This window comes from Melopsittacus undulatus, unplaced genomic scaffold (assembly GCF_012275295.1).
Source record: "Melopsittacus undulatus isolate bMelUnd1 unplaced genomic scaffold, bMelUnd1.mat.Z mat_scaffold_701_arrow_ctg1, whole genome shotgun sequence".
In the NCBI taxonomy this organism is placed as follows: Eukaryota; Metazoa; Chordata; class Aves; order Psittaciformes; family Psittaculidae; genus Melopsittacus; species Melopsittacus undulatus.
The window spans coordinates 1873-26520 of NW_022994528.1; the positions used below are offsets into that span (position 1 = coordinate 1873).

Sequence of the window (24648 nt, forward strand, 5' to 3'; positions counted from 1 at the left end):
GCTCTTGATACTGGATTCGTAATGTTGCTTACATCTATCCTTAATGGAAACAATCCTATCTAAGGAGGATTTTGTGCCTGAAACTAGCCTTTGCTTCTTTTACCGCATAGTTCAAAAGAGTTGCCGACATTTAAGAGGAAAACAAATGCAGGATTTACATCGTTACAAGTGACCATAAAGATGTCCTTGGGGAAGGAAGGTGAAGACGTTATGCTGGAGAGGGGAGGGGGGGCAGCAAGACTCTTGCTGCTGTAAGATGTATATTTGCTGTATAATGAACAGGGAAGGAGCTGCTGGGTGTTTGACAGGACTGTCAGGGTTGTAACTGCAGTTTTCAACCACTGAAAATTTCTGTGCTGCTGAGCTGTGCTTTGTTTTTTACCAGACTTGTTTATGGAGCTGGTGGAGCCAGTGCTGTAGGAACTGTTTTCAAACAGAGGCAAGGCAGGTGTAGTTTGGAAGTGTGGATGTCTGAGGTATTACTCTTCTGTAGTGGTGATTTCCAGAAAACACCGTTTTTGACAGATGTTGGAACAATTCTGTCTTAGAACAACCGTGGAAGCTGTTGAGGCACAGTGGAGCACACTGTCCTCTTCTCCAGGGAAATACAACTTCATCTAAATTTCCTCCCTCAGACATGTCAGACATTTGTTATTGTTTGCTGCTTCTCAGATCCCTTTCCTGTTCCTTTTTGAAGCTATTGTATGACAGATTTTCTTGGCTGGTTTGCTTTCCATTTGCTATAAAGAAACCCACAGGCAGATATCTGGGAACTAGTATTCTTTGAAACCAGCATAGTCAGTTGTATAATTATATCAGTGCTTATGTTTTGTAAAATTGATTCTAAGATAATTTCAAGCGCTTCTGATTTATTTTTTTTAACACTGTGTGGGTTTTTGAATAGCAAGATAGTTTGATTCACTGACTCACTTTTTCCAATGTGTTTCAAATAAAAAGTTACATTTGTGTCAGGGTGAAAGGAATTAGTTGAAAGGCATTATTTAAAAAGCATTTTTTTTAAATCACCTTTGCTTGTCAGCATAAAACTAGTGTTATTTTCTAAGTGGAAGTAGAAAACTGTAGATTTTTGGTTTTGGATCACAGCCTTTGTGTAGTATTGTTGAAAAGGTTGTAATAAATTTGCATCTGAAATACACTGGAGGTGAGAAATTTACTGTATGCTTCTGAAAGCCCCTCTCATTTTCCAGGGACAGGTGATTATACATGCAAAATTTGACAAGGATATTTACCTCCCAAAGGATGCTGAGTTTTACTTTGTTTATGATGGATCCCTGAAGAGGCATGTAATGTTTGCAGAGCGAGTTAGTGACAATGCTCTTCGGTCTATTGTTGCAGGTGAGTGTTAACTACTGTTCACATTTTTGCTCTCTTTGCTGTGCCCTACATCCATGTCAAAGCTGGCACAACTGAATGATTTGGTACAAACTCAGGTTTATGGCGCTGTAATGGAGGAAATGCAGGAATTGCAGGATCCAATGGAGGAAATACAGGATCCAGGCTGAATTTCACTGACGATAGGTGTTCCTGCCTTTCATAGCAATGAACAGTGATACCAACGCAGTATCAGGGTAGATAGTGTTACTGGGCTTGCACAGTTGGGTGTGCATTAAAGTGGTGTCTTCAGGAATGGCATAATTTTCAATGTGAATTAATTCTATTCCGTAATTGTTCACTTCCAGGCATCCTAACACCTCAAAAGCTATGTTTTTTCTGAGCTTTTCCCTTGATGCAGCAGCCACCCCCAGCTTCCAAGGCCCTCGTGATGGAGACATGCAATGCTTGGAGATCTGCTGGAGCTATACTCAGTACAGAGGTGTCAGTGGAACTGTTCCAGTGGTGCCTTGCTGCAAACAGGGGGATTTGTTTTGCCTTCCAGCTGTCTCTCTGCCTTGGCGTTTTCCCCCCTTACGGATGTAACATAAACCCCGGTTGTTGTCTTTCTTGTGTGCTTTGTGACCTTTTTCATTTGTGCGAGTAGGTGGCTATAGACATGGTGTACCTGTGCAAAAGGATCTGCTTGCTATTTTTTCTTGTTTTCTAAAGGGGATTTAGAGTCTGAAAATAACTGCTGAGTATAAAAGGGAGTTTGCTGCTGTTACATAGTGGCTCCTTTGATCCTCGTGAAATGATAAATGATTGTCATGGATTACAACTGGAGAAAATTCAATGCTAGGCTTATTCCCGGGACAGCAAAGTTTTGTGGGTTTTTGGTTTGTTTTTTTTTTTTTTAAGAGGCTGAAATGACACTGTTAAATGATTGCTTCTGAGCTATGAATAAAAACAGGAGGCTGCAAGCAACACTTAATCCTCTGCCTGTTCCCAGCAGACGCCATTAACAGATGAAAATAAAGTGTGAGGTTAAAATATAGTCCTGCTGATGTTAACGTTGTTTCATAGTGGCCAAATTAAACATAAGGGAACGCAGAGCACTTTAAAAAACAACTGCAGATGTGGTAAGTACATGCTTCCTTCTGCAGTTGCTAGATTGCATATATACTTGCAGTCGTTCAGGGATATTTTGGGGAATTTAGATTTGCACCCATAGTATGTCATGATTAGCTCTCCTGTGAGAGTTATAGCTTGCAATTCTTAGATATATGATAGCCACCCTCACTTAGATAGCAAAGTAGGAGGAGGAATGCACAAGGTGCTTAAGAGGTTTGAGAGACAAACTACCTTGGACTTCGAGGGTCCCAACTATAAGCTTGAGAGTTGATACAGCATTTAATCAAGTCTGCTGGAAGCTTGAATCATGCATTAGTTAAAAGCTTCTAGGTTTTGGCCTACATGGAGACACCAAGTAGGTACAAAATGGGTGTTAAATAGATACATTATTCAGAGTTTGTGTTGCAGGCCACTGTGCCACTCTGGTAATAAGTATCTCATTTACGTAATTCTTATCCAGGAACCTTCAAGGTTTTGATTTGTGGGATTTCATATTGATATAGTTACCTCTTCTTTCCATTGTTGTTAAAGAGCCTTCACCTAGAAAGACTGTTCTTGGTTTATGTCAGTATAACTGGGAGGACTGGCAATTCAGTCTAGTCAAGTCCAAGTTCATCACCAGAAATAGTGATGTGATTAGAGGAAAGAATGAAATAATGCTGGATAAGTAGTCACAGCTTTTGGAGGCAGGGGGGAATGAGGAAAAACTAATGAATTTTCTGAACATAGGTATTGTTAGTGAATAATCTGCATTATAATTACAGGTCATGGATGCCAAGAAGCAGTTGCTGTCTCTGTGTTAATGTACACAAGGGGATACTCACCTGTAGTCCTCGGCAGCTGCCTTGTCAATTACAGGGAGAATCTGTCTTGCAAGTTGTCTCGCTTTCTGGTTGATCATGCAGAATGTGTCACTGCCGCTAGTCATGAGCTGTTGCTGGATAAATTTGGGCTAAGGACAAAGATCTGCAGTCCCTGGATAATGATTTAATGATGGCCGTTGCTTATGAAGAGTTGCCGTCGACTTGGAACATCCTTGGAAGCTGCTCAGAAGGTGGTAAACTTTTATTTTCAGTTGGAAAGCTTTTAACAATGGTTTTGCTCACAGTTCAGAGTAGGGTGTCTCATCATTTTTATCCCAGGTTCTCAATCCTAGTGTTTTATTTTGTGGTTAAGATGAAAAATTGCTCAAGTATGAGAGGGGCAGTGAGAGATTTGGTTTGTGCCCAGAGGTTTAAAAAGGATAATAATGGTTATTGTAACTTAGTCTCTCCAGAAGGTTTTTTGTGCCTTGACTCAGTGTAAATGCAGTTCTTTATTTATAAATAGACTCTGACTTTTCACAAATAAAGAGCTGTCTATTTAAAAAAGCAAGGATTGTAGCAGTGAGATGCTGTCGCCATGTTTCCAACCAAGTGAGATATTTTAATTACACAGACAAAAAGGAGATGGTCATAAAACAGAAGAATGTGTTATTGTAGGCAGTGATGTACAGAGTTAATACAGTTTTTAGCACCATTCAGTCTGTTTATGCTTTAAGACTATAACCATTCTTCGAGGAGAATATCACTAAGCAAGCTTTGTTGCTTTTATTTTATTATAGAGGAAGTGGGATAGAAATATACATGAAACTTTACATTAGGCTGGGCTGTTGAAAATTCTGTAACAAAATCAAGTGAAATTTTCCTGGTTTCAGGTTTGACTGCAAACAGAAAACTGTTGTTAGATTTTGCTGAATAGTATAATTATTTTTGCAGACCCACCTGATTTATAGCTGAGGTTGGAAACTCTTAAACTTGATGACTTCGTATGTTTTTCATTGAAAACTTGGTACTTTTGGCTGTTTTCCTTTTAGCACTTTAAATTGCTAAAAGCTGGAGGACAGGCAGTTTTCATGTGAGCCAAACTGAAAAAGAGTTTCATGCAAGCTTCTGGGAAGTAAAAGTACAGCACTTAGCCCTTTTCTTTAGGTGAGGACTTTTTTCCCTTCTTAAATCTTTCTAATTCTTAATGACACATAGCTTGAAATCTGCTACTGCCTTCTTCAGGAGAAGGATGGGTTTTGTCTGTCTGTTGTAAACAGCTCTTTCAAGAGATGTAAAAACAAATACCATGTCTCATTCAAATATTGGCTAGATAGGAGTAAAAAAAAGGCTGATACTTGTTTCATTTTGATGTGTAGTAAATATTTGTTCATGTTATTCAGCTACTGGAATGGCTGTTGGATCTTAGCAATGAAGATCTTGATTCAAAGTCTGAAGAAATCAACTATAGTTTTGTTCACAGACTTGGCTAAGCTTTTCATCAAAACCAGTTGAAGCCCAATGCAGAAGTATCAGCAGGATAACAATGGTACTGAGAGATGCTTGGGCAAAGCTAGCTGGGTACCTACTTGCTGGAAACATGGGGGAGCCTATGCTGGGTGTGTTGTGCACTCAGAGGTTTGGAGATAGCTCAGCTGGTACCAGACTGCAATGCAAATAGCAAAATTCTTTAAGTTTTGGTAATGCTAATTGTTAATTTTTACATGTGCTGCAACATTTGTATGGAAAAGAGTATGTTGCCCTCATGATACTTTATAGGACTGGTATTTTTATGTTTCTATGTCTTTTCCAGTCTTTGTTCACTTTTCAGATTTAAATGTTATACATAAACAAAGTTTGAATACAGCAAAAAAGCAGGGATGTGTGCCTCAGTCACTGTACAAAGTCTCTGTGAAGGTTTGAAATGTTATACAAGCATGCCTCATTAGAGATTGCCACATGGGCACTGTTACACAGAAGAGGTGACATCTCCTTTTGTACCCCAGTTATTGCTCTTAAATGAAGCTGTGTTCTTTCCTTGTTTCTGAATAAAACAAAAGCTAATCTGAATTCCTGGGGGCCTCCTAGCCACAGTGAGGAGCTCTCAGTGCAGTGCAGTCCTGCCTCAGCAGTTTTTACTGGCCACCCTTGTTGAGTGTGGGGCTCCTGGAAGCTTTCTGTACAGCTTGGCCTTCAGCCTAAGGGAAGTCAGTCATTTCCTTTGTCTCTCTCTCTGGGATCCAGCTTGGGCAAGGCCTGACATACATTTTGGTATCCTCTAAGCAGTTTGTATATTTTTTTTGGCTCCTGTATCCTTCTCTCTCCTTTCTGACAATATAGTTTGATTCTTCTTTCATACAGCTTTATTCTTTGATTCTTCTTTTCTACATCTATATTCTTCTTTAACCTGATTCTGAGAAGCACTGACTCTTGTTGCTTCCTCATGCTGTCCCCATCACTGTGTTTTTGTCCCCAAAGCCAAGAAGCCAAGCATAATTGAGAAAGCCCTGTGTGTGCAGATGAGGGAGAGGGAAGGACAAGTGGGTGGACCAGGGCAGGAGGGCTTCAGATCTCAGCCTGGTGAGAAGTTGATTAATTTCCACCATGAGGTGATCAAGAGTTGTCCCAGCACTCCATTTCTTCCCCATGTTCTGAAAGATCAAAATGGGTGGGAAAGAGAGACTTTATAAGGATATAGAAAGAAGGTGAGACTTTCTTTCCCTAGCTGCTGTACCTGCAACTCCTTGCTCCAGAGGTCTGATGGTGTCATGATGTGTGGCTTTTTAGTATTGGTGGTGTCAAAGATGTGAGTGCTATCATCCTTCACTAGTTAGGACCTCATTTTTGTGAGATTCTGTTAGTTTTCAGAGTGCTTGGTTATTTGTACTGGAACAAATTTGCTTGTGAGTGACACATGGCTGGAGAAAATTATTGCACCATCCTGGTGTTTTGGACCTCATTCATTTTTATGAGGATTTAGAGACTTACGGGTTGATGGAAAGATAGAAGAATAATTCATTCATAGTAGTTTTCATATTCAGAAGAAGTGTTTGTATTCCCTTTATAAGGTATAAAAAGGATTGGATAGAGAGAGCCTGGATTGTCTAGGGAGCCTTGCAAATAATTCAGTAATTTAGTGCAGTCATGCAGGTCAGGACTTGTTAGCCACATTGTTTAAAAGCTCAACAAAAGAAACAGGAAAGCATGAACCTTTCAGTAATCCTCGCTTGTAGTACGTGCCTGTGTGACAGCCGTGTCAGAGGCTGCTTACTCGCACCAACTGGTTGGATTTTGACATCACCTGGCCCACAAGCAGTTTGCTGCTAGAGGAAACTGGGGACCTAACAGAGGTGCTATGCTCACACATTTATTTGTTGGTGGGTTTGAAGAAAGGGGAAGGAGGGTTAGTGAGGAGGGAGAGGGAGAAGCTGATTTTCTTTTTTGATTGTGCTTTATAAAGGATATTTTCCTTTTGAAAATTGTATTATCTGATTTATGTATTAAATTGTATCCAATCAGTATTAAATAATAAGCAAATAACTTGTAGAGCTGCTTAAAAATATAATAATTTTCTTCCAACAGTTTTTCAGTTTACTGAAAAAAAGAACCAAGATGGAGTAGTTTAAGTTGGAAAAGAAAAATGCTTCCAAGTAACCTTTCCTCTCTTAGTACCATCAAGTTATGGCAGTGTTTTAGGAGTGTCAGTCCCCAGAGACCATCTGACATAGGTTTTGCATCTGCACTGCAACTTTTTTGTCCTTGACACACTTACTACTTTCCTTGGCTGTCAGAGAGGGAGCAGGAGCACTGGAGCCATTTGCCTTACACACCAGAGGCTGAAGGCATCTCTGTTTCTGGTTGTTTCAGTGGTATTGCTGGGAGTGTGAGTGCAGGTTTGTCTGGGTGATTTAACTATACTGGTAACCAAACAAGAACATTTGCTGCTGGCTTTGCCATTATTTAGTTATTTTCAAGAGGCAGAGTGCTCTTTTAGGTTTAAAGCTATCAGTAGAAGCAATAAAATGATGACCTGAATTAGGAAAATTAGTTGTGGATTATAAGGAAGTGTCCATACTTGTTTAATTCCCTTTCATGAAGAAGGAGAATTTCCATTTTATTTCATAAATGCTTCATAATTGTTTTCTAAGATTGGGTCTTGTGGCATGAACTGAAGTACCCAGCCCTGCTGCTTTATACTCTGCCTTTAGGGAACACTCTTAACATTTTCTGTGTCATTTTTGACTTTGCTGCCCTCTCCCTGCCCTTTTCTTTGTAAATCCTGGTACTATTTCCACTTGGTGTTAAACACATTCCCACTAAGTTGCACCAGTTCAAACCTGGCTGATGCATGTTGTATTTTTGATCTAAATTGAATACTGTCTCTGCCTTTTCCTCAGTTGGAATTTTAGATTTCTTTTTTCCTGCAGAAGGAAAGGGATATGATGGCAAAGTCCATGTTCTCTTCCATGGAATTAGGAAAACATTGGGAGCAGCAGATAAGTATTTCTAGCTATGGTAAGATTTGTGAGGAGAGGTAATATTGTTTTTTGTCAGACATTTCAGGAGGTTAGAGAAACAGACAAATCTTTGGCCCTGTAGGAGTTTTCTGCTTTGGAAACTGCATGGGACAGAGGAAAAGCAGTACAGTCAAGTGAAATTTCACCTGACAGTGTAGATGGTAGCACCATCCACAGCCTTTACTGCATGGGGCTAGAGGAAGCTTCTGAAGCCTTCCTGATGCTGAAACTGCTGCAAGACTCCTTACAGTCCACCCTTGAGATGGAGTTTAACCTTCCCCTGTTTCCTCCTCTTCTCAAGCAGCATTGATGCCAGCCTCTGGGTGTTGATAAAGGTCTGATGAATAGGGGATCTAATTAAAGAAAAGGGGGATATGCCAGATATGAAGTGGAAAGGGGAGATGTCAGCACAGCTGTGCCCTCCGACGGGCTGTTATGTACCTGACTGTGCATCACAGCCACTGTCTATTCACAAAACCACTTGTGTGTGTTTTTGCAGCAGTGAGGTCCACTGAAAATGGCTTTATAAACAATCTCATACCTAATGGAAAAATGAAAAAATGAAAAAATGAATAGCAGTGCGTGAAAATACGAAGCCAGGAAAAACTGGAATTTGTCAGCCAGTTTTGATGTCTCCCTTGCTTTTCAAGTCACAAGTCTTGTGGCTTTTAGTGTCCTTCCAGGAAATGAATGAGATTCATAGCCCAGAAAGAGCTTAGTCATTTCTGTCAGAGAGAAATATTTGTTTATTGTTTTGGACACAGGAAAGGATTCAGGTGCAAGGAAGAACAAAAGGATTTCTTGAATGTTTAAAACAGACTGTGTTTGGCATAGCTCTGTGTTAAGTCAAACGGACCGTTTGGGCTGGAAAATCAGGATGCGATGCAAAACAGCGTCCTGATAGTGCGCATCTTTTACAGCACCACTTGCCTTGCAGAGTAGCTGACCCTGTATGAATCAGACATCTTTCAGATCTTAGGAACTGTTATTTTTTTGTCTTGATGGAAATGGTGCTTTATACCATTTAAATATGAATATGTTGAAGAAGCTTATGTTTTCCTTTTTCCATATCTTCTTCCTGTTTGCCACTGAATGCAGTTGAATTAATGATGTTTTCCCACATTTTTTAAATTCTTGATGGTTTTCTTTTTGTCGTTGTTTGTTTTTGTTGGGTTTTTTTTTTTTGCTTGTTTTCCAACCCATTGTGCCACATTTGAAATCTACCTTGAGGGAAGGGGGAAGGAAAGTGAAAAGTGTGGGAAAATGCCATTTGTTCTGTCATGGCAAAAAGCTTTAAGAGGAGGTTGGTGGACTGAAAATTGTTCTGGAAAAGTGCTCAAAATGAGTTGTTTCAGAATGTTAGCTTTCTTTTTACTGCAAATATTTTCTTTTTAGGGTGTCTATTTATAAGTTTAATAGCAGTCATCATGTCTTTTTTTTATGTTATACAATTTGGATGGAAGGGGTCCCTAGAGGTGGCTTGGTCCTACCCTCCACTGGCTTTGAAGTTGGATCAATTTTGAGCACCTGCAAGGGTAGACAGTTTGTAACCTATCTGCATGACCTGTTGCAGTGTTCAACCAGACTTGTGGTGAAAAATACTTTTCTTCTTTTGAAAGAGTGTATTTACTTTTGCATTTATGCTTTCAATTTTACAATTTGTATTTCAGATTTTAGTATCATGAAGTTATTAGTAATTGCTTTATGTCATCAGCTTCTGCTCAATCCTGGGCAAGCCAAGTGGGAGTAATAAAAGGAGAATAGTCCAGCAAACACAGTCTGTAGAGGTGAGGGATGGGGAGGAATGTGAGTTGCTGTTTCTGACAAAGTACATCAGGGGTGAAAACAGCTGGTCGAGCTTCCTGGTGGTTCTGCTACCACATGCATTTAAGCTAGCCATGAACAAATTTAGCTTAAGCTTACATGGAGGTTGTTATGTCAGGCAGGTAGAACTTTGTTACTAGAATATTCAGGGTGAGATAATAGAAATTGTTGTTGTAGACAGTGTTCAAGATCACAGATATTAATTGATGTTTATTAGTTATTTTTAGAACTAGGTTCTTTTGTAACAGACTTACTCATACTGCATTGTTTTTAAGATTTAGCCACCAGAAGAATAACTTTATTTGCTGCAGTGCCCGAGCAGAGAGAAGGCTATTCTTCTTGCTAAGGGCTCCCTTTTTGCTGAGTGGAAAAGTCCTGATCTTGCCTGCACCAGAGCAAGTTCTCCATCCCTGGCAGTGTTCAAGGCCAGGTTGGATGAAGTCTTGGGTGACAAGGTTTAGTGTGAGGTGTCCCCATGGCAGGGGGGTTGGAACTAGATGATCTTAAGGTCCTTTCCAACCCTAACTATTTTATGATTCTATGATTCTAAGTTTATTTGGCTTTTTTGCAATGTCTCAATGTACATTGAAACCCGGTGGCCCCAGGCTGAAGTTTTGTTCAGAGGATGGAGTTCAGATGAAAGTTTATCTTTTTGTTTCTGTGTTGTTAATCTGAGGGTTGGAGTGTGGTTAGTAGTTAATCAGATACTTAGTGTGATTAATACTTAATAATAGAGAAATAGCACTGGGACTAGTGCAAAGCACATACGATGCTATCAATCTCTGGGGAAGAAATATAGAAACACAGAAAGGGAACACACTGGCGCACATGTTTGTACTGTATCTGAATAGTTAGGGCATTCTCCAAGCAAGTGAGACACACAGGCTCCCAGCATTTTTATTATCCTGCTTCCATATTCTTTATGTTCTGACTTTACCCAGCCGCTCACTGTGTGGGTTCTGTTCTTGTGAAACTGCATCTGGTGTACTTCATCCAACATGGATTCCCAGCACATAAAAAGCATGGACCTTTTGCAGCAGGTGAAGGGGAAAGTCACAGAAATTATCAGTGGGCTGTGACATTTCTCCTGTGAGCCTGGAGAAGAGGAAGCACTTGGGGAGTTCTCATTGCAGCCTTTCAATATATAAAGGAGGCTTATAAGAAAGATGGAGACTGACATTTACCAGGGCCTGTAGCAGCAGAACAAGGGGCAACCGTTTTAAACTGGAATAGTCTATATTTAGATTGAATACAAGGAAGGAATTTTTTATGATGAGGGTGATGGGACACTGAAACAGGTTGCCCAGAGAAATTGTGGATATCTCATTACTGAAAGTGTTCGAAGTCATGTTGATGGAGCTTTGGCCAAGCTGATCTAGTGAAAGATATCACTGCCCATGGCAGGGGGGTTGGACTGGGTGATCTTTAAAGGTCCCTTCTGACCCAGGTAATTCTATGGTTCTATGTTGTTTTTTAGCAAAGTAGTTCTACAAATGCTTGAGTTGGATTCAGTGGACATGAAGGTTGTATGTGCTTGAAAACTTTGAAATGTATATGCCGTTTCACTTGATAGATACTTAAACACTGTAATTCATACTAATGTTGGTAACTAAAATCCAGCAATGATCACTGCCTCCAAAGACCAAAACTAAAAATACTTTTCAGACCTTTGAGGGAAAAAAACGTAGTTCATTACTTTCCTCTATGGCCTAGGAACTTGCAGCAGATCATCGCAGCAGCCAACTGAACACATTTTGGCCTAGAATCTGAAATGGGGAGACAAAGAAAAATATCTATTGCCCAAAACCTGGAACGATAAGCATTGCATGGACATGCTAATGCACTAGATCACGTTTTGGCTAGCCACAAGTAAGAGGAAAGTCTGAAGATGACTTTATTTATAAAGTAATGATGTTGCATTTTACATGTGTGTTCTAGAAATACTTAGGTATATACTGTAAATATGTTTAGTGATATTCTGGTATAAAGAATTTCCCCTGCATCTTGCTAATGTGTCTGCCTCTGTTAGAACTGCAGTAAAACAGGTTTCAGATGCTACATGCAGGTTTGCTGGTGGTTACAGTGTTGGAGTCTCGTGTTCTGAAGCTCCGTTTTAATCTGGTCTGGAATTTATTTTATTTATTGAAGGAAGCTTGACCTGGTTTTCCTGGATTTGATGCTGTTGAAAGTTTTAATTCCTCTTGAAGTGGAAAGGTAGAAGTCTGGATGGGTTGCCACTGAATAGTCAGAGGAAAAACTCATCACCAGTGGAGATTATGCAGTAATTTTTCTCTGTGAAGTGGTAGAGCAAGTTCCTTAGGTTCCTTGCCATTCTGGCTTTATGAGATGGGAGAACTAGCTTTTTTTAATACTACAACATTTCAAGTCCAGTGTTTTCAAAGGAGAATAATGATTTCCCCCCTAAAAACAGCATTCCAAAAGGTCCAGCTCTGGGAAAGGCAACTCTCCGGTTAATAAGATGTCCAGAGAAAACATACTCAGCTGAGATGTGACAAGCAGCCTCTTGCTATGCAAAAGGAAGCTGTGAAAGGAAAGATGTGGGTCTTATGCCTGTTTGGATGGGGTAAGAAGCAGCAAGCTTATATTGGAAAAGGGTGAGCTAAGTTAAGCATTTGAAATCTTTTTAATTGAAAGGATAAAATTATCCCTTGTGTAGATGGCCTATGAAGTTTGTGAAAGCCTCTTGTATCTGGAGGGTTTTTAGAACAGATGGGACAAACATCTGTCAGGAGCTATTCAAGTTGAACCAATCGTGTTAAGGCAAGGAGTGGATGAGAGACCTCTTAAGGACTCTTCAAGGTTGGTTTTCTGGTTGGTTTGTTGTTTTTTTTTTATAATTCTATAAAATAAATATTCCTGACACTTTCAAAGGGAGTATTTAAACTGAATAAGAGTCAGCCATGAGCCACTGTATTTGCTTGTGATTACACGATACTTTTGCTCAGTGCATAAGTGTTTCTGAAAAACTCATGTATTAGCTTTTGGCTATGTAACTGCTTTTTCTGCTGTAGGATTGCTCTCCATCAGACAGTTTTATCTTGTAAATATTGATGCAGAGAGGAAATCTGACAGCAATTTACTATTGATTTTAACTGTATTTGCACAAATGAATGTGCATACCTATGTATGCTTCAGGTGCTTTGCTTTTCCTTTGCCATTGGAGCACATAATTTTTAATAATGTGTTCTGAACTGGTTGGGTAGCAGGGAAGAAAGAGTGTGTTGAATCAGGATGATAAATTTCACCGGAAACCTAATAGATTTCAGCCAGTTGTTCTAAGAGCTACTAATCTCTACTTAGGCAGAGTAACTGCCCTCAAATATTTGACCTTTGTGAATATACCCTTATATTTAACCTCATACCAAAATGTCAGTGTAAAGATCAGGTTAAGTGGCTCTTAATCTTAATTTTATTTATTGCCTTTAAATTGCAGAGGCTTTGTGTTTGAGAATATATGTAGACAGATAAACCCATCTTTGAATAAAAGCCAAGGAAGTGCTTGGGTAGAGAATCAGCATCTAGTGACTAATTTATCATTGTGTACTCATTTATTTTAAGCTTCATCCTGTTGAGCTTGATGATTATGTGCTAAAAAGTGAAGAGGAAGAACTGACAGGTGAGGTCACCTTTCTGAAAAGGGAGGCACAAGAATTATCCTGTATATTTTACCCACATGATTGTCAGCTTATGGCTTGCTGTACTGCTAAGGGTCTCTTGCAGTGATGCCTTGAAAAATCATCCCCTGCCTCCTTTATTTATTTATTTATTTTTATTTTGGTACTTGGCCATGCTGCCAGATATTTTGTGCTGCTGAAGCAGAGGGAAAATTGCCTCAACTGTTTTCTGAAATATATTGGGACACCTGTTGTGCTGAATGTTGTACTACAAGCAGGGAAAGAGAAATGCTGAGATTATCTAATTCAAACTGTTTTCTGCATATGGATCAATCCCAAGCATGAATACAGTCTGGGCTGAGACTGGGTTGAGAGCAGCCCTGTGAAGGACTTGGGGTGTTGGTTGATGGAAGCTCAACAGGACACAGCAGTGTGCGCTCACAGGCCAGAAAGCCAGCGTACACTGGGCTGCAGCAAAAGGAGCGTGACCAGCAGGTTGAGGGAGGGGATCCTGCCCTCTATTCTGCTCTCATGAGGCCCCACCTGTAGTTCTGCACGCAGCTATGGGTCTGCCAACACAAGAGGGACCTGCTTGAGTAAGTCCAGAGGACTGCTAGGAGTAAGATCAGAGGGATGGAGCACCTCTCCTATGAAGACAGGTTGAGAGAGTGAGGCTTGTTCAGCCTGGAGAAGAGAAGGCTCAGGGGAGACTTTAGAGCAGACTTTCCAGTACCTAAAGCAGCCTTACAGGACATCTGGAGAGGGACTTTTTACAAGGGCATGTAAGTATAGGACAAGGGGTAATGACCTGAAACAGAGAGAGGGTAGATTTAGATTACATATTAGGAGGAAATTCTTCACTATGAGGGTGGTGAGATGCAGGAACAGATTGCCCAGAGAAGTTTAGACTGCCCCATCCCTGGAAGTGTTCAAGGCCAGGTTGGATAGGGCTTTGAAAAACCTGGTTTAAAGGTGTCCCTGTCTGAGGTATGTTTGAACTAGGTGATCTTTAAGGTTCCTTCCAACACAAACTGTTCTATGATTCTGTGATTCTTTGATGAAATTAGATGGCATTTGGATATTGTAGTTTAGCTCCGTAGGTGGAATTTAAACTCTGTTGATTTCACTGAGAGTTGTACTCTGCCAAAGTACTTTTGTAGGTCTGAGCCTGAGCTGTGGTATTTCTGCAGATGATAACAAGTTTTTTTTTTTATGCTTCCTAGCCAAGAAAACGCTGGAGTTTTTTACACATGATTTTGTTTGCTTATTGTGTTTTCTCAGAGCCTAAACATAAAGAAACTCTTCTCCACCTTGTGATGAAATTGGGCTTGATTAAGCTTTCCCAGTTCTTAGCAGCCCAGCCTGGAGGGTCATCAGCGCTAGCATTACCTAATGATGATGGAGCAACACCATTAGATTTGGCTTTACAAAATGGACACTCTGAACTTGTAAAGGTCTTCACAAAGTGAGTATAATGGTTTGCTAATTCCTCTAAAAATCTCCTATCTGTTAAGTGATGTTTGGGAGTACTGGTGTTATTGAGAGTTGATTATTTTGTGTTGGTTTCTGTTGCTTTTTGCCTTTATTACCATTTTAAGTGGTAAACTATTTGCAGTTGAAGAACGTTTATGTTTTGCATCCTTCATTACATTTACAAGTCAATTAATAGTCAGTTATGTGACAGAGGACCAGCTGCACCATCAGGTACCTTTCCCAGCACTGCTGCAACTGAATCTTGACACATTACCAAAAAGTAAGGACACCCATTAAAACACATACGGACAAATACTTATTTTTATAAATATATGAACAAACCCACAGGACCTGACTTTCACAGTAAAGCTCAGGTAAGGATGGATAAGGGATGGATGGATATCTTATCCATATGGATGGATAGCCTGCAGCAAAACCAGTGCTGCAGCTATGCCTATTTTGCCAGAGAGCTGCCACACTAATAAACGACTTGAAGTAATTTCTGGAACATTTAAGTTGTCTGGAGTTTCCTATATATGGACCTGAGGAGCTGCGTGGGGTATATGTGTGTATATGTGTCTTGTGTCTTCAGCATCAGTTGCCCCTTCTCAGTGTTGGCTTTTATTTGCAAATAGAAATAGACAAGAATTGGGTTACATTTTTATTTGGTATGTGGCTCTTTTGGTTCTGGCTCCATGCAGTTTGTACTTTATGTGAGACTTAACCTGTACTTCAGTTTGAAAAATACCCCTTGAACACTGGTACAGTACATTATGTTCTTGTATGTTATCCTAATGAATGTCTCATTTCTTTGAAACATCCGACCAGTGCTGTGCTCTCTTGAGATACTTTCTGTCCTTCACAGTTGTGGGATAAAAAACCTGCTAGCTGCCAGTTGTGTCCTACTGCTATATATGGCAAGGTTAACAGGAAAAGGTACTATTGCTAATTTAGGAGAAATAGGTGTTTTCAAGGCTTGCTTTTGTGGCTTATTTTACTAATGAGTAACCATCTAGTGCTGACAGTTATTCCCTGCTGATGGCCAGAAAGAGCTGTGTGTTCTTAGGCCTGAATAGAGTAACTGGTAAGTATTGTTTGCCCAGCTGTGTTTTTGGTGGATGTTTCAGATTTTCTGCCTCAATTTTTTTTGCAGTGGGTACATTGAGATCCCATTGGGCTGTGTCAAGGGCGAACCAGAACCTCACTGCGGCTGTGCTTTCATTCTACCTGTGCGCAGAGCATCTGCTTTGGTTTAAGTTGTGTGTTGTTCCAGTTTCCAGGGCAGTCACTCGCTTGACATTTCAAGAGCGGAGATCAGTGAGGGTGCTTGGGTGCAGTTTATTCATTCATCAGGAGCTCTGACACTGACATTTAGCCACACCACACAGCACTTGCTGGAGTCGGACATTAAGCTCTTCAGAAAATACTTCTGGGATAGACCTCTTCTTTACCAGGTAAATACCTGTGTAGCTCAGGGGATTGTCCAGAGATTTTATTCAGTAATTTCCAACTATAGACTCTTTAGGCTGGATTTGTTTTTCTTGAGTAGCCTATCAGTTTAAGCTGCCTCTGTCACTAATAGCATCCTAATCACAGGATTACTGTTGTGGGCTTCTACTTTGCATAAGTGTAGCACACTGTATGCGTGAAGTTGGAGGATAAGAGATATTGAGCACTTTATCAAAGCCTCCTTTACCTCCCAGATTGTTTTTGAATCCGTGTGGACTCTACAGTGAATCTTTCCTGCAATCTCTGTCTTTAATTGCATTGCCATTGTATTCACGTTGGTACTTTGTAATATATAATTTAATTCCATTCTTTTGTCTAGTAGTGTAATGCCTGGAAGCCTTTATCAACAGCCAACCCCACTGTATCATTTAGAGCAGAAATACAGAGTGCAGGCTTTTGCCATAGAGTTTACTTATGGCTTAGTAGGTCTTATTTTACTGTAAGGTATCTAGAGCACTGCTGTGATATCCTTCAGGATGCCTCTCAATTTTTGTGAAGTAAAGAGGAAAACACTTGAAATCATATGATCTTTAATAGCAGTGCAGGTGCTCACTTATGGTTTTGGGTTAATAACACATGACTATATAAAACTAGTGAAATAAAACCACACTAAGAATAGGCTTTTTTTTTTTTCCCCGTCTTAAAATCTTTTACTTTCGATGCCTAAGTTATGCTTTCATACTTGGATGCTGATTTTCCTTGGGTTGTCTTTATTACATTCTGTATGTTTTTGTTTTTTTTTTTTAGCCTAGAGTGTGATCCATGTGTTATCTTTAGCACAAAAACTTAAGGTGTGATGTATTGTAGAGACCTTATGTATAATCTTGTGTATCTACACTGCAAAGATTTTGATTTGTTCTAATACAAAGAAGTTCTTCTGTGTTTGTAGCTTGCAGAATACCTACCGTTTGTGTGTAGCTTTCCCATGGAAACAATAGTAAACTCAATAGCAAACCCAAGACTGTAATAAAGAATGCATTGCTATTTGTATCATTGCCTCTTTCTTACACTCATCAAATCCTTGTTCTTTTTTCAGTCTTAGAAATAGCAAGAGAAAGTGTGGTGTGGTAGATATTTGCAGGGCTCTCAGAGATAAAGACTCTTTAAAGGCTGCAAAATTCTTTTCTTGGTGTTTTCAGGAAAAAGCTGCTACCTTTCACTTGTGGGTTTCCTGTCTGCTTATTCATCTACTTGCAGTCTAGATCCTCCATTGTGGAGATCTGCCTGGTGTTAATATCGCACTATTTTTAATAAAGCAGAAATAAGCCAGAATAATTGAGAAGATCACATAGTTTAGTTCATTTCCCATACATCAGAGATCATCCTGAAGTGATAATATGTGGGGGGATGATCAAAGTGTCATGTTTAGACTATGTATTATGTGCAATGGGTAAGGTAAAAGGTATTTTTTTTTCTTGGACTTGCAGCCCTTACTTGGAACCAAAGCATAAGGTAGCATTAGAAATTTCATGATACATAGTCTTTTTAAAAGTAGAGGTAGAATTTATTGCTGCACTGGAGTATTCAGCAGCAGACCAAGACTGTACATCTAGTTTATTGTATCTTGACACTGCATAAATGACCACATTGCTATTTTAGGCTTGCATCAGATGTGGACTAAAGAGGAGGGACTTGTCCCAGTTATGGTGGCATGCAGCACTATTTTTATGTGTCAGTGCATGACCTAGGGATAAGCACAAACTATTTTTGCATTTATTCATGCAAAAAAATCCCAATCTTTCTCAAATATGTGTTTTAGTCCTGCTCTGTGGGTTCTTAGTCCCTTAACCGATCCTTACAAGTCTAATTAGTAATGGAAAAGTTAAACAACTTGTCAGTAAGCTAGTTACCCATACAGGAGCCATGCTCTCACTGGAGACCTGCAGGGGCTTTGCAGTTTAAAAAGTGTCGACCCACAGGTTTTGTGGCTGCACTAGGCAATACAGAGGAGAGGTTTTTGGAGATGATGAGGAAAAGCGTGGAATTGCTTGAGCTCTGTGGAACCTCCTTGGGGCAGAAATCATGGTGGTGGTAGCAGCACCCATCAGTGAGGCCGTATGGTTCATCAAGCACCTCTAGCAAAGCCCTAAGCAGTCTGTGGAGGTGATTCTTTTGGCTGTCTCTACTGCTGGAGACAGCACAGGCAGTGCAGGGGAGAGGTGCTCTGTGAGAGGAAAAGAAATCCAGGACTAATGAATATATGTGAAATAGTGTCAGGGTATTAAAAAAAGAAAAAAGGCCAAACCAGGATAATCATCCAAAATGATCAAGATAACTTATGATAGTGTAAATAATTTTGTTGCCTGGTGGTGGGCAGATGTAGTAGTTGCCCTGAAAGCAGTTGATTTATTTCTGACTGGCAGGTATAGGAGTAGGAGGACATACAGAGGAGCAGCGAAAAAACGTAATTATCCCCACTGAGTTGGGGGTTATAGCTTGCTTGACTGCTTTCAAATCAGTTTGGCTGCAGTATTCTGCCAAGAGTCATCCCTCACTTTCGTACTCAGGTTACCATGCCTCTTTTCCGTTTGTTGCTCTGGTAGATGGCAAATACACAGCAACCTAACTAGAGGGAAGAACTAAAAGCAAGAAGAGTTGTAGATGAAACTACACAAAAGGACACATTCTATCCTCCACATCCTTTACTTACAATCTTTGAAGGTGCTAAAATAAGGCATTAGATCTTAGCTCCATCTTCCTCTTGAGCAGGAGTCATTAGTCAGTGTGTTTATCTGAGTGAGGGGGTCACCCCAGCCAGTGGCCATGGATGCAGGGAGGGAGCAGCTCCTGCATTCCAGTTTGGTTTACCACATAGTTAGTGTTTAGTCCTGGTTTAGGTTCTTTGTATTGCTCACCCACCAAAATTTCTTGCTCTGTAGAGATGCTCTCAAGGTTAATCAGACTTCTGAACAGAGCTGTTACGCAAAGCTGCTGTGCTGCTGTTCTCATAGAGAAGGAGGTTATAAACAATGTATTGTAAATGTTAAATCTGATTCTTTGGCTTCCTTATATATTGTAACCAGGAGGTAATTTCTCATCTGCAATTAAAAATATTTTACCAGTTTCCCTCTTGAGGAACTGCTACTGGTTTCCTTTGGAGGGTAACCGATAGAATACTCTGTGGAATTTCTCTCAATCATTTTGGTATTGCTTATAACATATTTGTTTAATAGGCTTTGATACTGTTTTTGAGTTTTCAGATAAATGTCATGTACGTCAAATAGTTACTGTTATTTTGATTTTTTTAATAGAGTATTAATTCAAACCAAGTTGAGACGATGGAAGGTCCAAAAATTCCCTGCAGTACAAAAAGCCATGTAGAAGGTACAGTTTTATATTCCATAATTTTAATTCCATAATATAGTTTTTTATTCCATAATTTGCAGACTTTAAAAGCTTTAGAAAGTTGGCACAAATTCAGACACTATTCAGGAAGATCCTATGTTCCGTAACACTAGAAACCTGTAAGTAGACAACAGTGAAATACACCAAGAGTTGTGTAAATTGTGATATTCCTTACGGAGTGTATCTTTTCCAGTGTCAGACTAAAATGTGCACAAAATACTATGTCATTTATTGTGACCAGAAATGACTCAATTAGTTTTATTATGAGACAGAAAAAGTGTCAGAAATTTCCAGGAGAGGGCAGTGTTTAACTGAATGAACTCTCCAGCTTGCAAAATCCAGTAAAGCCAAACAAGTCGATAAAGATAGGAATAAAATAATGTTTGGTATGAATAGTTTTTGGGATCCAGTCCAGACTTCTTAATGTGGAAAAGTTCCCATTAGACATTCAATATTTTAGTGATCATTTTACCTCTGTAAGTATTTTGTGACTGTGCTTGCTGATGAGAATGCTCTTTCATTAACAAAACATATGCTGGTATGCATTGGACATACAAGCATGTCTTACATACAGCTAAAAAAGAGAACCACAAAAAAAAGCGTCAGAAGTATGACACTTTAGGTATTTACGCACGATTGTTAGATATTAATTAAAGGTTTTCATCCATCAGCTGGCCATTTGCTTGTGTGGCTGGTGCTGTATATGTGGGTAAAGCAATAAGCTGAAAACCGTGAGCTCCGTGAGAGGTTCAGTCTTGCTCAGTGGTAGTGCTGGACACAGCCCTACTTAGGGCAGCAGGACTATGAGCACCTGCATAAACTGCTGATAGGACCAGGGGCAGACTGAGGGAAAGGAATGGGACTGCAGTTCCAGGTGGCATCTGCTAGAAACTTTTACATGAATGGATAAAACAGGGACATAAACATCATGTAGCTCTTGTTTAAACATGTAGGGTGCCTTTTTAGTGCTGGAGAAGTGCTGAAAAAATACCCAACGTTTCCAGCAGGATTCTGCCATTATAAGGGAAATTTATAGAGATATTATAAGCAGTTGTTATCAGTTGCAAACTATGCATCTGTTATTGTAAGTGTAAGTGGCAATTTACCATAAAAGGTTTGTGAATTATTTTGCTGATGCAGTGTGCAAACATTGACTCTGGGTATTCATTTGCCCAGCGTTATCTTTGTGCTGCTTCTCAGGGATAGAAAGTGAATGGCCTGGATTGGTAGCACTATATGTGGCAGTAGCTTGGGCAATACAACTTCTAAGTGATAATTACTTTGGTGTTTTTCACTAAAAGCAGTTTCAATTCTGGCCAATTTGGCCCAAGCAGGTAATGAACATCAGTGGATATTGGTTGTCCAGAGGAAGAATCACCAGTTCAGGACTTCTAGTTTCATTTTGGATTCTGATTGTAAAGTTTCTCATCCCCCCTTTATGCCAAAGATACTTGACATAGATATTGGCATAGGCACACCTACCTATTTCTGTTTTCAATGGAAGTTACACACTTCTGTGCTTTTATGCATCATTTTGTGCCTGTTTAAAAAAAAATCCCCATAGTTTAGCAGCAAGAAGCAAAATATGCCATGTTTTGGCAGTATGCAGGACTATATACAAACTCGTTGTAGTAATTATGCTTGCACGCTTTGCAGTCTGTGTTAAGTACTTGTAGACATGAGGAGCCTATAGCTTTTACGCTGATGAGCAGCAAGGTTTTTTAATCTTGGATTTTGATATTGTTATTGGTAACTGTGTTTCTAGAAATGAGACTTTTTTTCAGTTTATTTTTTTTTACCTCTTCCACTAACCACCACCAAATCCAGATAATGAAAAATCATGAATGATTGCTACTGGTGACCAGCAGCCTGTCTTACACTCTCCATTTGCCAGTATTTTCAAGACTGGGTTAAAATCATTGCTCCTAGAAGCAGAAATGATACAAAATGGTTGATAGAATACTTTTTACTACAACTCAGTTGCATTCAGTGACTTCCTTTATAAAATTGTTGCTAGGCTTAGGTCATTAATTTGGCTCATTCATGTCATGAAAGGATCTCCCTCAGATTTTAAATCTGCTGCTATTCCAAGAAGTAGTAACTCCTCACTTCTGGGTGGACCTAAAGTCAAGATAAACGAACTTCTAAAACACAGTGCTATCAGAAGCCCCTTGTGAAATGCAATCGTACAAAAGCAGTGGGTCAGTGTTAGATTATGCTACTAGCGTACCAGTGAACCTCCCATACCAACTTAATTAAATTCAAATACATGGAGTGATACATTATCCAGCAGGGATCCAGAACAAAAGGCGAAATAGGTGTTATTTTGGCTAATTCAGTAGTTTGTGCTTTTTTTCTGTTTTCTGACCTTAAAATTCCATGCCCATGAGTTGAATGGATACTGTTAGGTATTGAGCAACCAGCTTTTTATTTCTGAGTATTGTGAAACTGAATAATAATACTAACAACAACAATAGCACAATAATAATAATAATGCCAGTTATATGACAATGCTGTAAAAATATCTTCCTATTGAAGCTTTTAAAGAAACTTTCTGCAGTTACAGTTATAGAAGAAATAGTCTGTTTCTTATAGCTGAAAAGCAGTGTCTGGAATGCTTTGTTTGGTGGCACTAGTGATTTTGTGTTCTGTGACTGTCAGAATGCAAGGAGAGGTATACATGTGACTACTGCAGAAAATTAATTAAAGAAGGTGGATTAATTAAAAATTAATGATCAGGATTCTAATCAACAAGGACTCAGTCCTGACTCCTGCCAGCATGAAGTGGCACTGCTAGGGTGAGGAACATCAGGCATACTGGTTGCAGGGGGCCCATAATAGCATCTCAGAACTTGGCCTCTCAGGGACCTGCAGGGTAGGTAGGGTTGCTGAGCTGTTGCTGAAGATTGTGTGATCTCGCTAATAGGCAGATATCTTTGAATTGTTTTTTTCCAAAGATATATTGATGCAGCTCTTTTTTCTAAACTCAAGTATAGACGTTGGGCAATGCCAAGAAAGGACAGAGGTCCCAAACCCCCACATTTCTCAAGACCGTCTCCCAAACCACCCTATCCTGGCTGCTGAACCATACTTAGTTCAACTATTTGCTGGAGCTTGATAACAGAGAGGGATTCATCTATCTTGGAACAGATGTGAAGCTTGAGTTGGGAAATTAAGTATAAAATAAAACATATTTACCAGCATAACTCTGGCTATATAATTATTATTATTTAAAACATGTTCACTAAAGAATAAGGCTCCTGGAAGCCTGAGTGATGCTGGTGTTCATTTGCATTCCTATAGCCAGATAACTCCTGTTTGCTCTTTCACAATAGTCCTTGAGGCTGTGTTTGGGCAAAACTTGCAAAGTGTGTCCCTTGTTTTGCACGTGCTGTGGTCTTCCCAACAGGCATGGGACAGAACCATTAGAAAAAACCACACATGAAAGCCCTGCAGTAGAAAAGCAGAGCACAGCTACTCTGCAGAGTTGTTGTGAGGAATGGCAAACTGTTGGTTTTCTGAGTCTGTGGGGGTTAATCAGCAGCTGGCTGAGAAATCGTGGTGCTTGCCTAGCCTGGACATAAGCGTGACAATAACATAGCACTGTTGTGTATCCAGCTTTCACACTGCCCACAGGAACACTGCTGTGGGGACAGGAGATACATGAGCTGCCCGTATCCAGTGGTCTCACTTGCCTGCTCCTTGTGTCCCCCATTTCTTTGAAAATGAAGGTGACCAGGAGCAGCAACCAAAGCAGACCCAAATTGACGTTGCTTGTTACTAAAGGCAAGAATCTTTGCTTTTACAGGTCCTGTGAACTTGGCATCTGGTGAATTGTCCCAGGAAGATACAAAGGTATGGGTTTCTCTTTATATTAAACTTTGTTTTGGTTGAGTAGCAGCAACCTTTGCTTAGCTATCTGAGCACCTCTCAGAGCTAACAAATAAATAAGGTGACTAATGCCTACCAGACAACATTTCCTGCCCATTCCTATCCTGTGGAAATAGTTACATGTGCAAATGATTATTATTTGAAATAATCTGTTATGTAGTTGTGGGCTGGAAAGCTGGATTGAGAACCAAGCTGTGCTTTTGGACCAGACAGCTCTTGCATTTATGCTGAACCTTAGTGCAGTTGGTGGTTCAGCTGCCAGTCTGGACGGAGCACAACCTGTTTCTACGAAGCGTCATTCTTCAGATAGCATGATTCATTACATCTGAGGAGTCAGTCTCTGAGAGAGACCTTGTGGGTAACTGTGAGTCTTTAACTTGTCTTAACTGGAAGAAATGCCTGATGTAAAACATATGGCAGTTCCCATTGTCATTTACATGGAGGTATCTAACAGCTATTGGAGGAAGAAGTCTCATTAATGGTTAGTCAGTTGTATTTGATATCTAGTCTCCTATGCTTTTTATTTATACGTATCTGCTTACAAAACCAGAAAACCTTTCTCTCAGTGTTCTATCACCTCTCAAAGCAGGGAGTAGATTACTAGCTCAAGTGGACGTGAAGCTAAAATGATGATTCACTTTGTGAGAAACATCTGGCAAAAAATCTGATAAAGGTGTGTCATGGTTTAAGTCCAGCAAGTAACTCAGAACCACACAGCCACTCCCTCATGCCCCAACCACACCCTTCTTCCTCTTCCCCTCACCCCGCTCCTGGAGGGATGGGAAGGAGAATTGAAACAATGTAACTCCCACCAGTTGAGAAAAGAACAGTCCAGTAACTCAGGTATAACACAAACCACTGCTGCTGCCACCAGTAATAATAATGATAAAGGAAATAACAAGGGTAGAGAATACAACCTCTCACCACCCGCTGACTGATACCCAGCCCGACCTGAGCAGTGATCTGGGCCTTCCGGGTAACTGCCCCCAGGCTATATACTGGGCATGACGTGCTGTGTTAGGGAATACCCCTTTGGTTAGTGTGGGTCAGGTGTCCTGTCCCTGCTTCTTCCCAGCTTCCCCTCCTCCCTGGCAGAGCATGAGACTCAGAAAGTCCTTGGTCAGACTAAACATTACTGAGCAACAACTAAAAAACACTGGTGTTATCAGTGCTGTTCCCAGGCTG

At 40.0% G+C, this 24648-nt stretch overlaps 1 protein-coding gene across 1 annotated transcript; it reads left to right on the plus strand.

The window, feature by feature from the left end:
* Window positions 1-1208: 1208 nt before the first annotated feature.
* On the plus strand, window positions 1209-23421 carry LOC117438841 (rho guanine nucleotide exchange factor 28-like; the record flags this gene model as incomplete). Its single annotated transcript, XM_034074226.1, has 4 exons — window positions 1209-1356; window positions 3431-3520; window positions 14527-14710; window positions 23381-23421. Coding segments are annotated over 4 exons (447 nt in total), but the record flags the coding sequence as incomplete, so codon positions are not given.
* Window positions 23422-24648: the final 1227 nt, after the last annotated feature.